At 44.3% G+C, this 14,382-nt stretch overlaps 1 protein-coding gene across 11 annotated transcripts in view; it reads right to left on the bottom strand.

Moving 5' to 3' along the window:
- Positions 1-14,382, bottom strand: part of LOC118998350 (protocadherin gamma-C4) — a 136,017-nt gene that overhangs the window by 71,295 nt on the left and 50,340 nt on the right. Inside the window, exon 2 of one of the 11 annotated variants that reach the window (XM_037062494.1) lies at positions 11,051-13,266. The exons of 7 other annotated variants lie outside the window; for them this stretch is intronic. In XM_037062494.1, the coding sequence (XP_036918389.1) occupies positions 11,051-13,266 (2,216 nt within the window). Of the gene's footprint in view, positions 1-1,792; positions 4,485-6,371; positions 8,898-11,050; positions 13,893-14,382 lie in introns of those variants that run through there. 3 more of the 11 variants (XM_037062550.1, XM_037062596.1, XM_037062619.1) reach the window with 3 other exon arrangements.

Genomic DNA, 14,382 nt, shown 5'->3' with positions numbered 1-14,382 from the left:
TTAAAGTCAAATAAGGCATGAAAGACTACAAAAGGAAAGTAGGTTTCTATTCTATGGTCCACTGCTCTCCAGTTCTTCCATCCAGAAGTAGTCATTGTTTTTTTAAGAGTTATTATCCACAAAGGGAAGTACTGAAGATAAGCAAAAAAAATTTTTTTATCTTTGATCTTATTTGGCTAGAAAGTTAGAAACTAGAATGTAACCATTGCCATATTGATTGAAATAATCCACAGTGTCCCGTGTTGCTTTTAAGTAATTACATTTAAAAAACATTTGCTTAACATGTCAGAGTAGTTTTTTAAAAACTATTTTGCAAAATAAAATAATTATTTGAGATGGATGCATAATAATTTTGACTCTCACGGACAGAAATTTTAAGTGACAGTTCAATGATTGAAAAGTCAATAGCTATGACCCTAAACGATGTGTTTTTCTGCAGAACTATCATTGAACAAATGCTGAATGCCATAAAAAAGTAATGTTCTCATAAGTATTTTGAGGCACATTAAGACACTCTTTGCCTTTATGCTACCATAATAACTTAGAAGAATGTTAGTAATAAATTAAAAGAGATCAAATCAGTAAATCACTGTCCACAATAACCCAGATAAGCTCAGCAGTAATTCCACTGATAGTTTTATTAGAATAATTTTGTGTTCTTCTCTGCTTATATTTTGATCAGATCTCCTGCAGATTTAACATTTCTTTCTTGACTTTAAGTTTATTTAGACTCAACTTCAGAGAATCAGGTGGATCTTTTTTCCACTACATGAAGGAGCCACTGAAATACTCTTGGCACACATCCCTTGCTCTTGTTCTTGGGAACATGAACAAATAATTCCGTCTCCCTTTTATATATATATGTTTTCAGCCTCAGAGATTGGGGAACCTAACAAAAAATACAAAGAGGGCATAATACAAAATTCACTTAATTTAACCTTCTCTATGTCTCCCAGAAACTCAGTTGAGCACCTAACAGTATGAAATTAGAATCACAGGCAAAAAGGGTGCTACAGTGTTACCAGGTATAATCACACTTGGAAAAAATTAAGCATACATTCTTATGGTTTCTTATAGACTATCGATGAAAATTTTAAATCTCTAGGAAGTATATTCAACTGTAACTGTCATCACAAGGTACACTTGGAAACTGTAACCACAAACGTCCCTTCTCCTTAGGAAGAACAACATTGAGTGGCTTTGTGTTGAGTTATGTTTCCCATGATACTTACACATTTGTTTCTGACATTTACCTATTTTTACAAGACCTGCCTTCAAAACCAGAGCTAGGGTTTCAGCAGGTAGCCAACAGGACAGCACACAAAACTATAAAATATAAGGCTCTGCAAAGCTAATTGTTATAATCTTATGACAGAAGTCCTTCATTGCCATTATGCCCACATTTACCAGAGAGTAAAAACATAGCCTTAATAACAGGCAAGTTCTACTCTGGAGTATTTTATTTTATTTATTTCTTTATCTCTAGAGGGGAAGGGAAGGAGAGAAGGAGAGGAATATCAATGTATTGTTGCCTCTCGTGAGTCCCCTGCTGGGAACTGGCCTGCAACCCAGGCATGTGCCCTGACTGGGAATCGAACCGCAATCATGTGGTTCGCAGGCCTGCTCTCAATCCACTGAGCTACACCAGCCAGGGCTTTATTAAGAAGCAAATTGATACTAAGAAAGAAGCGAAATAATAAAGATTAAAAATTCCCATCACCATGCTGCAAGCCTAAAAGCAAATCCAATCATAATTTTTAAATGAAAGGAAAGGAGTAAAAATTGAACTCACTGGAACCAAAGGGGTATCTTCTACAGGAAACTTCAAATCATCTAACAAAGATAAAGGATCCTTTTTCTCGCAGCTCTCCTGGCTGATGAGCGTGTCCGCATAGTTGGGCTGTGGGAAGATCAGGTGACTCTTTCGTGAGTCCGCCGTGAGGGAGACCTCGTGGGAGTAGGTCTGCAGGAACGCCTGCACCCCATCCACGCCCACAAAGTGTGAGGTGGGCACACCCACCAACCCCCCTCCAGGAGCCTGGAGCAGACGTGACATGTACCAGCGCCTCAGCCTGAGTGCCAGCAGCATGATGACAAAGGCGAGAAAGATACAGGACACAGCAGCCACTGCCACCACCAGGTACAGAGTGAGTCTGGAGTCATCAGGGTTGGCAGAGGGCTCAAGACTGCTCAGATCAGCCAGGACTTCTGGGATGCTGTCAGCCACAGCCACAGTGAGTGTGACAGTTGCTGAGAGAGGAGGCTGTCCGTGGTCCTGGACCGCCACCACCAGGCTCTGCTTGAGCGCGTCTCTGTCAAGCAAAACCCGCCCAGTGCGCACCTCGCCCGTGTGCAGTCCTACCACGAAGAGCCCTGGCTCGCTGGCCTTGAGCAGGCGGTAGGACAGCCAGGCATTCTGGCCTGAGTCTTTGTCTACTGCCACCACCTTGGTCACCAGGTAGCCGGGTTCTGCAGAGCGGGGTGCCAGCTCCACCCCAGTGGAACCATCAGTGGGAAGTGAGGGGTACAGGATCTCTGGTGCATTGTCATTCTGGTCCAGCACAAATAGACTCAGTGACACATTGCTGCTGAGTGGAGGGTCCCCACTATCAGTGGCAATCACCTGCATCTGTAGATCCCGAAATTGCTCATAATCGAAAGACCGAAGTGCATACAATACCCCTGTGTCAGAGTTGATGGAGATGTAGGAGGATAGAGGAGCCCCGTGGGTAGTGCCTTCAGCTAGGGAGTAAATAACCTGAGCATTCTCTTTGCTGTCTGGGTCTAGTGCGGTCACTGAGAAGATGGAGGCACCTCTGGGGTTGTTCTCTGGGACATAGGTAATGTAGGATACGTGAGAGAAGGTGGGCGGGTTGTCATTGATATCTGCCACTTGTAGGGTGAAGTGAGTTTCCGTCGACAGGGCTGGACTTCCTCCATCGGTGGCTGTTACAGTAATGTTGTAGGAGGACACCTGTTCCCTGTCCAGAGCCCTGTGTGTCACCAATCTGTAATAACTGTCAATTGACTTTTCTAACTTAAATGGCAGATTCCCTGATATGGAACAGGTGACCTGTCCATTCCGCCCAGAGTCTAGATCATGCACGTTTAAAAGAGCTATCACAGTCCCCAGAGGTGAATCTTCCTTCAGGGGACTAAAAAGGGATGTGATGGTCACCTCTGGACTGTTGTCATTTACATCTTCTACTGTAATCAACACTTTTGCGGTGGCGAGATATGCTCCACCATCTTCCGCTTGTATTTCTATTTCATAGAAACCCGTTTCTTCATAATCTAGATTTTCTGATATTTTTATTTCTCCAGTATTTTTATTTAGTTGGAATTTCAACAACTGTGTGTCAGGTAATTTTCGGAATGAATATGTCACTTCTCCATTGGCTCCTTCATCCCTGTCAGTGGCCGTGACTGCCAGCAGCTGTGTACCCACAGGCAAGTTCTCGGGAACAGTCACTCGGTATTCAGGCAAAGTGAAGACCGGTGCGTTGTCATTTGCATCGAAGACCGTGACAGTGATGAGGACAGTGCCAGATCGGGGAGGGTCACCCCCGTCGGAGGCTGTGAGGACCAGGTGGTGCTGTGCCTCTTCCTCCCGGTCCAGGGCGTGCTCCAGCACCAGCTCCGGGTACTTGGCACCACTGGCACGGCTCTGAACTGCTAGGGAGAAGTGCCTATTGGGGCTGAGCTGGTAGCTCTGTAGGGAGTTCACGCCCACATCCGGATCCACAGCTTCCGGGAAAGGAAAACGCATCCCTGGGGCGACGTTTTCATTAATCTTTACGTCTAGAGTTTCCGCCTGGAATTTTGGGGCATTATCATTGATATCTGTCACTTCTATTTCTATCCCGAAAAGTTTCACCCTATCTTCCACGAGAATGTTAAAATTCAGCACACACCGCGCGCTCTGCGCGCAGAGCTCCTCCCGGTCTATCCTGCCCGCAGTGACCAAGCTGCCGCTCCGCGGGTTCAGAGCGAAAAGCTGCGTCCTACCTCTAGAGACGATGCGGACTCCGCGTCCCGCCAGCTCCCGGGCCTCCAGCCCCAAGTCCTTGGAGATGTTGCCCACGAAGGAGCCTTTGTCCAGCTCCTCGGGCACCGAGTAGCGGATCTGCCGGGCTTCAGCCTCTCGTGGCACACCGAGCAAAAGGCAGAGCAGCACCAGCGCGCTGCGGTGGAAGCGGTTCCTTTGAGCGGCCATTGTTGTTTGGTCACGGAATTCTGGCAATGTCCTCTCTGGGCACGTTGTGCGTTTTGACCGGTTCCTTTTTCTCTCTCTGGCTGCAGGGAGTCTCTGTAGCCTGAGCGCCTTAAATTCTGGAGTAAGAGTCCCTCCCCGGAGCCGGTATGTAGAGATGTGGAGCTTTGTGTAGCTAGAGCCCTGAGAATCCAAACCGAGCGCTGGCGTTTCTCTCCTCGTAGGTGAACAGCGGCGCTCAGAGTCCTCAGAAGTTACTGCACCCACAGTACGTGCGCCACAGAAAACAAAGGCAACTCTTTGCTGATTTTATTTTACATTTCTTCTTTGGTTGCTCGACTAATATTATTAAATCAACTACTATTAGGAGGTTTCTTACTGGGTGGGATAAAGTGAAATGAAAATACTATAAAATATTAAATGAAAATAGTTGGTTAAATATATATTTCAACACTTATTTTTCCAATATAAATATATTCACTTTAAGAGTTAAGTAATACTTATTTTATTTCCTATGAGCTTATAGATATATTCAGAAAAGTCTCACAATTTTATATAAAATTTAGATTTAAACGGTTCAATTATGTTTATACATTCATATAAAGACTATGAGATATACCCCTAACAATTCACTTAGAATCTTTTTATTTTAGACTTAATTAATTAACTAATTACATGTGTTTAGCATTAAGACTATAAAAGATTTTCAGAATACTCTTTTCTAAAATACTTTTGTTGAGCTTCCATGTATCTTTTAAAATGTATTTTTTTAAAGATTTTATTTGTGTAGGTTACTTCTTGTGCATCCCCTGCTGGGAACTGGCCTGCAACCCAGGCATGTGCCCTGACTGGGAATTGAACCGCGGTTGTTTGGTTCGCAGGCCTGTGCTCAATCCACTGAGCTACACCAGCCAGGGCTTAATATGTATTTTTAATTCTAGGCAAGTACTATTAGAAGTTGGTTTGACCTATTTAAATGAATCTAGCAGATAATAATCTAAGAGGAACAAGTTTGTGTTGTAATTAAAAGAGATATATGTTCAGGAATTTCCAGTGCTACAATGTTAAAAAATAAAGTTAGAAATAGTGATATAGGTTTTAAAGAAATAAGTGCTTATGTCAAATGACCTGTTTTCATCAGGGGCACTGATGCCAATTTAAATGACCTCTTCTCTTGGCATTTTGTATGGAAGCCCAAAGTTAAGTGGTTCACATATATTCAGTCGTATGTGCTCATCCAACCCAACAGCAGTTGTTACATCAAAGGCTTAGAGGTTCACTTCTTTCATACAGAGAAAAGATTGTTCAGAAGTATTTATGTACTATACCCCAAGTATGGAACTGTTCAAGGATTGTATCTTATCTTTTGTCTCCGGAGATTTTATATCAGACAATCCAAGACAGAAACTGAAGGTAAAGGCAAGAGCATTTCATTTGCTTTCTTGGAAATTCTTGATCTTGCGATGTAGAGGAAAGAAGACTGGGAAAGAGTACAACTTGAGCTCCAAGAAAAGATAAGTAAATATAAGAAGAAAGCCAGAAGGACCAAACATTGAAGAGAAAATTTCCTCTAAGGTAGTTAGTATAAAGTTTTGGGGACCATGGAAACCTCGGAAATGTAAACAAAATTTTGACTCCTCTCCTAAGACAAATGTATACATCTATAACTTTGCATAAATTTCAGGAATTCATGGGTCTTTTCATCAACCCCCCAAATACTTACAGTCTGAAAAAGTATTAAAATAATGAAGAAAGATATCTAAATGCACGTACAAGATTGTTTGCAATAAATGTTTCTTTCAAAGGAGCACTTGCTTTGCTATTCAATGAGTAACAATATCATTAAACTTAAAAAACATAGAAGGATATGGAAAATTTATACCCTAAATATCTTAGGTTATTATTTATTTGTTTGGCAAGAAGCCAAGCCTCTGTTTGCTAATTTGATCTTGACAAGATATCCCCAATATAGTAACATTCTTTCTGAATTATAGAGCAACTTATGAACCAAGTAAATCGTGAAAAATATAATCAGCCAAAAGTGAACACAGAAACAAGATGGTGTTTAGTCATGGATTTTCTAAAAATGATTCTAGATCTAAAAATGAAATATGAGAAACTAGTAGAATATTACAGAAGACATGACAAAGAAACTCACCCGTGTGAGGGTTTCAGGATGTGAAGTCAAATCTTTTTCACCCTGAAGTGAAATTAAGGCCCCAGGAGAATCACCACAAACTATGTCTTGAGTGGAATGCAAGGGCTCACTACATTGTAGGAAATTAAACTCTGTCTTTCCAGCTTGGGCAACGCACAGATTGTAGGAATAGGGCAATGTCCCCTCGCTGTAGGTGGGAGGGACCACAGGTCCAGACTTGGAGCAGGAACCAGGCTGAAAGCAGCCCCAAGTAGATGGGCTGGTGGAACGTCGAAGGTGCAGGGTGACCGCCAGAATCACCGCCAGGAGGAAGAGCACAGAGATCAAGGCCAAGGCCACCACCAGATAAAACTGCAGCTCAGCCTGGGGGTCAGAGGGTGTAGAAAGTTCGCTAAGGTCCGGCAGGGCCTCTTGCAGGTTGTCAGCGAAGACCAGCAGTAGAGTAACAGTGGCCGAGAGAGGTGGCTGTCCCCCGTCGCGCACAGCGACCAGCAGGCGCTGGCGGGCCCCGTCCCTGTCGCCCAAAGCTCGCGCTGTGCGCACCTCGCCCGTGCGCAGCCCCAGGCTGAACAGTCCAGGCTCACTGGCCTGCAGCACGTGGTAGGACAGCCAGGCATTGTGTCCCGAGTCCGCGTCCACCGCCACCACCTTGGTGACCAGGTAGCCAGGCTGCGCGGCGCGCGGCACTGTGTCGAAGAGCGCAGAGCCGTCGGGACCCAGCGCCGGGTAAAGCACCCTCGGCGCGTTGTCGTTGCGGTCGGTCACCAACACGCGCAGGCTGACATTGGTGCTGAGCGCTGGCGAGCCCTGGTCGCGGGCCTGCAGCGTCAGCTGGAAGGCGCGCAGATGCTCGTGGTCGAAGGCGCGCTGCGCGAACACCACGCCGCTCTGCGGGTTCACGGACACGTAGGACGACAGCGCCCCTGGCTCCAGGTCACTGGCCATGATGGAGTAGGAGATGAGGCCGTTGGGTCCCAGGTCGGGGTCGGAGGCGCAGACTTGTGCTATGGAGGCCCCGGGCGGGTTGTTTTCTGGCACGTGGACTAGGTAGGCGGTCTGTTGGAAAACCGGGGCGTTGTCGTTAACGTCGGTGATGTGCAGGGTGATGGTGGTGCTGGAGGAGAGCGGCGGCCTGCCTCTGTCGGTGGCTGTGATGGTGACGTTGTATTCTGGAGTCTTCTCTCGGTCTAGAGCCCCATCGGTCACCAGCTTGTAGTAATTATTAGAAGAGGAGTAAATCTTGAAGGGAACATCTCTTCCTATATTACATATGACTTCTCCATTTCCTCCATAATCCCGGTCCCTTGTCTTGAAGAGGGCAACAACGGTTCCTGGAGGGGAATGCTCCAAAATCTCATCAGAGAGAGAAGTGATGATTATCTCTGGGCTGTTGTCGTTTTCATCTAAGATTTCTATGATCACTTTGCATTGGGTAGAGAGACCACCTCCATCCTTTGCTTCCACTTCCATAGTATATCTTTCCATATCCTCGAAATCCAATGATTGGTTATTCTTTATCTTGCCTGTTTTCTCATCCAGTGAGAACATGTGCCTCGTACGCTGATCAGTGCTCCTGAAGTAGTAATTTATTTCGGCATTGTCCCCCTCATCCTGATCAGTGGCTGTCACCTGCATTATGGAGGACCCAGGGGACAGATTTTCACTTATACTGACTCTATATTCGTCTTTGCTGAACACTGGGGGGTTATCGTTGGTGTCCCTGACAAAAATTTCTACTCGTACTGTGGCACTTCGCGGCGGGTCCCCTCCGTCCAAGGCAGTCAGTATCAAGCGGTGAGACTTCTGCTCTTCCCGGTCTAGGGGTTTCTCCAATGACAACTCTGGGTATTTGCCACCATCGGAATTAACTCTAACCATTAATGAGAAATACGGGTTAGGATTTATCTGATAATCTTTAATTGAGTTCACGTTTATATCGGGGTCAATGGCAGGGTCAAGGGATATTCGTGTACCTGCGGATGCAGATTCAATAATTTCTAAATGTATTTCTTTTTTATCGAATTGAGGAGCATGGTCATTAATATCCTCAACATTCACAATGATATGGAAAATATTTAAGGGATTTTCCACCACGGCTTCCAATTGCAACTCACATCTTCTTCTCTCCTTGCAAATCTGCTCACGGTCTATTCGGTCCTTCACCAGTAAGTCCCCACTCTCCGCGTCTACACTGAAAAGCAGCTTCTCCGCGCTAACCCGCAGCTTCCGGGCTGATACATCCAGAACACTGAGCTCTAGATCTTTGGCGAGGTTCCCCACCACTGAGCCCTTGGCCAGCTCCTCGGGAATCGAGTATCGGATCGGCTCGCAGAGCGCGCGGTAGAACAAAGGCAGCAGGAGGGGAAACAGTACCTGCAGCCGGCCGGCTCCACATCTCTGCGCGCAGCTCCCTCCCATCTTGCGCTCTAGTTGCCGCTGGGTCTCAGTCTTTCCAGCTGGGAAAAGTGCTCACTATCGCACTGGAAGAGCTTTCAGTCCAGGACAGGCGGAGTCCCCAGTCTTGGGGCTGGGATTCGCTTGTTCTGGGCGAGTCTGCGCAGCCGGGAGCCCCTATTGTAAGCGGGTTTCCCTCTGTGTTGGAGGCTGCGCAGGAAATCCTAGGTGAGAGGCTGAGGAATCCTGAGCATCAGCGCTCGCCCTGCACTGGCCGACAGCGGCGCCCAGAGTCCCCGTGTGGAACTGCAGTCTGACTTTTTAGTGTTGAATTCAATTTATATTCCACAATATATATTTCTCTCTTAAAAAATGCATTTATATAATAGCCCCAAATTTTATTTTACATAGGATGCCTATATACTCATAAAATTCATAAAGTTTACTATAGAAGACTTCAAACTTATACAAAACTAGGGATCATTATTACTGAATCTTTATATACCCAACATCCAAGTTCAAAAATGATGAACACAAGACCATCTTGTTTAATATATATTACCTTCCCTCATTAATTTGAAGCAAATTCAACGTACTTTAATAAACTTTAAAAAGATGAGACATTAAAGTGAGCAGGAATTTTATCTTTATAAAAGAAATTTTATAAAGGAATATATATATATTATATAATCTCTTACCAATGCAAAGTCCTGCCTATCTTAAGGAAACTAGAGTTAGGCATTTTCCACACTGTGCCCAATTATCCATCCAGTGAGGCTTGTGTTCTGTTTCTACAGGCAGTGACATTTTTATAGTAGAGAATAGTAATTACCTACCATGACATAAAAGCCTTCAGCAATATTTGTTAGTAACCTCTTTCAAATTATACACATTTTTAATATTTATGAATGCTGATTACTAAATATCATCCCCCAGGGCAGAAAGTTTAACTGAAAGATGTCTTTACTGTACAGTTCAACATGTGACCAGGAAAGATGATTTACTTGTTCTGTACTGGCTTAGGAATAGAGAGTATTTGAAATAATTATACTGCCTCTATGTCATAATAGATTCACATATTAGCCCTTATTCTCAGCATGTTCAGAATAGCGTTTTGAGTCAGCTTTAGGGCTTATTATGAAAGTCTTCTAGATCATTGTGAAATGATCTAGGGTGTCATTTATTACTTGAAATGACAGTATATATAAAATTGAATTAAATAATACATTATTCTTTTCTTGATAGCCAAAAACCAGTAAAGTATTTTTAGAACCTCCCTAGCAATTCCTGAGGATATTTTCCTAAATCACCTCCCATAACCAGATTTATTTCAGGCCTCAAAGGTTGAAGAATTGAGCAATAGATAACATAGTTGGAGAATAATTCATATTCTCCTTGTTTTGTCCACTCAGAGTGTTCAGACTCAGAAATACCTCTTAAGCAGGCATAAAGTTTAGGGAATAAGAGTTTCAAGCTATTAACGATTTGACATTCTACCATTAGGAAATTAAACCTTGAGGGCATGAAATCAAGGGTGTTAATTTTCACTATTAAAAGAATAAAACATGCTTTAATAAGTCTTGGAAATGGATGATGAAGCAGTAAACCCAGGCCATCCATTGTTTATCCCAGAATAGTGCATTTGTCTTCTCATTGATTTACCCTTACAAAAATAGTATAGCCTGTAGTAATCTTTTTCTTTTTTTTACCAAGTTTTGTTTTTTTGTTTTTTAATATTTTATTTATTTATCTTTAAGGGGCAAGGGAAGGAAAGAGGGAGAGAAACATCAATGTGTGGTTTGCCTCTCCTGTGTCCCCCACTGGGAACTGACCTGCAACCCAGGCATGTGCCCAGATTGGGAATTGAACCACGATCCTTTGGTTTGCAGGCCTGCACTCATTCCACTAAGCTACACCAGCCAGGGCTGTAGTCATCTTTTTCAAGTAAGAATTTCACAATATGGCCATTGGAGATAACAATAAGTTTCAGGAAGAGAAAACCAGCCCTAAAATTAATAGTGACCCAGGGTAACTAATCAAGGAACCCTATCCAAAAAGCTCAGGTTAATGCTAAATCATGAGCAGCCCCCAAAGGTTTCATTGACCCAGTTAACTATTACAAGAAAATGAAAATTATGTCAGTGATGTAAGTCAGAACAAAAATTGGGCCCAATAAAAACTTAAATGTTGAGAAACATGTAAATATCAACACATTCTCCCTTAAGGGCAAACACTTGCAGAGAAAACCAATTGTAATAGAAAGTAAAGAAAAAAATTGAACTCACTGGAACCAAAGGGGTGTCTTCTACAGGAAACCTGGAGTCATCTGAAAGGCACAAAGGATCCTTTTTCTCACAGCTCTCCTGGCTGATGAGTGTGTCCGCATAGTTGGGTTGTGGGAAGATCAGGTGACTCTTTCGTGAGTCCGCCGTGAGGGAGACCTCGTGGGAGTAGGTCTGCAGGAACGCCTGCACCCCATCCACGCCCACAAAGTGTGAGGTGGGCACACCCACCAACCCCCCTCCAGGAGCCTGGAGCAGACGTGACATGTACCAGCGCCTCAGCCTGAGTGCCAGCAGCATGATGACAAAGGCGAGAAAGATACAGGACACAGCAGCCACTGCCACCACCAGGTACAGAGTGAGACTGGATTCATCAGGGTTGGCAGAGGGCTCAAGACTGCTCAGATCAGCCAGGACTTCTGGGATGCTGTCAGCCATGGCCACAGTGAGTGTGACAGTTGCTGAGAGAGGAGGCTGTCCATGGTCCTGGACCGCCACCACCAGGCTCTGCTTGAGTGAGTCTCTGTCCTGTAGGGCCCTTGCAGTGTGCACCTCGCCCGTGTGCAGGCCCACCACAAAGAGCCCTGGCTCGCTGGCCTTGAGCAGGCGGTAGGACAGCCAGGCATTCTGGCCTGAGTCTCTGTCCACTGCCACCACCTTGGTAACCAGATAGCCAGGCTCTGCAGAGCGGGGTGCCAACTCCACACCAGTGGAACCATCAGTGGGGAGCAAGGGGTACAGAATCTCTGGTGCATTGTCATTCTGGTCCAGCACAAACAGACTTAGAGACACATTGCTGCTGAGTGGTGGGTCCCCACTATCAGTGGCAATCACCTGCATCTGTAGGTCCCGAAACTCCTCATAGTCGAAGGAGCAAAGTGCGTAAAGCACACCAGTGTCTGAGTTGATGGAGACATAGGAAGAGAGAGGTTTCCCTTGGATGGTGTCTTCAGCCAAGGAGTAAATAACTCGGGCATTCTCATTGCTGTCAGGGTCATGGGCTGTTACAGAGAAGATGGAGGTGCCTCTAAGGTTGTTCTCGGGGAGATAGACTGAGTAGGAGGTTTGAGAGAAGGAGGGTGGATTGTCATTGATGTCAACCAGGTGCACAGTGATGTGAATTTCTGTGGACAGGGGTGGTATTCCTCTGTCTGTTGCGGTCACTGTGATGTTATATTCAGAGGTTTTTTCTCGATCAAGAATTTGGGATGTCAACAATCTGTAATAGTCTTCTATTGACTTTTCTAACTGAAAAGGTAGGATCTCCTGGATGGAACAAACAACTTGACCATTCTTCCCAGAGTCTCGGTCATGTGCATTGAAAAGAACGAGTACAGTTCCTTGAGGAGCATCTTCCCTGACCGGACTAAACAGAGATGTAACGATCACTTCTGGTCTATTGTCATTTACATCTTCCACCGAAATGAGCACTTTTGTCCATGCCTTCAACCCACCACCATCTTCAGCTTGTATTTCCATTTCATAAAGTGCACATTCTTCATAATCTAGACTCTTTGCTGTTGATATTTCTCCAGTGTTTTCATTAAGGTGGAATAACGGAGATTGTTTTTCACTAATTTTCCAGAATTTATATGCCACTTCTCCATTGGCTCCCTCATCCAGGTCACTAGCTCTTACAGTAAGCAGTAGGGTGCCAGGGGGCACGTTCTCTGGGACTGTCACTCGGTAAATCGGTTGAGCAAACACTGGGGCATTGTCATTCACATCCAACACTGTCACTTTGATGTGCACTGTGCTGGAGCGACGAGGTTCCCCTCCATCCGAAGCGATGAGCACCAAGTTGTGAGCAGCCTCTTCCTCACGGTCCAGGGCATGCTCTAAGACCAGCCCTGGGTTCATAGTTCCATCTTCCCCAGTTTGCACGTCCAGGGAGAAGTGGTGATTGGGGCTGAGCTGGTAGCTCTGCAGGGAATTCAAGCCCACATCTGGGTCAACAGCCTCTGGAAGTGGATAACGTGTGCCAGGCACGGTGATTTCATTAATTTTTATTTCCAGATTTTCAGCCTGGAATTTTGGAGCATTGTCATTCACATCAGTGACTTCTATTTCTATTCCATAAAGTTGCACTCTGTCTTCAACCAGGACTTTAAAGGTGAACAGACATCGTGCGCTCTGGGCACAGAGCTCCTCCCGGTCTATCCTACCTGCAGTGACCAAGCCGCCACTTTGTGGGTTCAGAGCAAAAAGCTGCGTCCTACCTCTGAAGACGATGCGGACTCCACGCTCCACCAGCTCCCGGGGCTCCAGCCCCAAATCCTTGGAGATGTTGCCCACAATATAGCCTTTTACTGTTTCTTCAGGCACGGAGTAGCAGATCTGCCTGGCCCGGATCTCCCACAATCTCCCCAGGAAAAGGCACAGCAGGACCAGTCCTCTGTGATTTGAGCTATTCATTGGAGCCGCCATTGTTGCTTCACTCCGGATTTTTTCAGACTGCTTTCTGTGCACAGTGACGCCTTAGGTTCTTTTTTCCTCCTGCAAATTATGGTGATGTCTTTCCTCAGAAGAAACCCGGAGTGCTCGGATGAAGAGTCTGAGTTTTGTTGCAGTCCCAGACTCGTTTTGAGGGGACTGCTAGGCTTTGTGTAGTTGCAGAGTATATCCGAACGCAGCCCTTGCAGCTTTTCTCAGAGTTGGTGAACAGCGACGCTCAGAGTCCTAAGCCATTACTACACTCCCTGAGATACGCAATCCAGTATTTATCAGGGATGACTGAAAGACATTACTCTCTTCTATGATTTTTAGATTTCTGTTTCTTATATTCATATTTCAGAAGAAATCATCTTTGTGGATATATTAGTTGAGAATGAAGTGGAATGGGATTTCTATTAAGTATGTTATTAAATGTTCATTTTTCTTAATATCAAATTAACTTCAGTTCTGGGTAGAATTTGGCTTTCTCTCTATTTTTAATTTTAGACATGTATGTATCTTACATAACTTATATTGAATGAATATATATGGATAGGTTTTCATTTTCAAGTTATTTTATAAGGTTAATTATTTTGATAGTAAAATTTCTTGAGTAAGCTTTCCTTAAAATTTTATTTACAAAAATAATTTCAATTAGGCAATAGTGATAGACTTTCTCACCTAATATTGCTAAATTTAAAAAGCACTGGTTTTTAAATTTTACATATTTACGATTGTAAAATTTATGCTACTTCATTTTTTAAAAGTGTTCTATATGAATACCTAATGCATTTGGAAGATTCGGGTGAAGATACACTGAAAAGCAGTTTTTCATTTCAATCCTCTCATCAAGAAATCATGCAGTTTTAAACTTGATCTTAGTCAAAAGGCCGAGAAGTGAT

The sequence above is a fragment of the Sturnira hondurensis genome, unplaced genomic scaffold, assembly GCF_014824575.4.
Source record: "Sturnira hondurensis isolate 20B ecotype Veracruz unplaced genomic scaffold, ASM1482457v3 Scaffold0001120, whole genome shotgun sequence".
NCBI classification, from domain to species: Eukaryota; Metazoa; Chordata; class Mammalia; order Chiroptera; family Phyllostomidae; genus Sturnira; species Sturnira hondurensis.
Note: the sequence above shows the minus strand (reverse complement) of the source record. Positions and strands in the feature narration are given on the sequence as shown.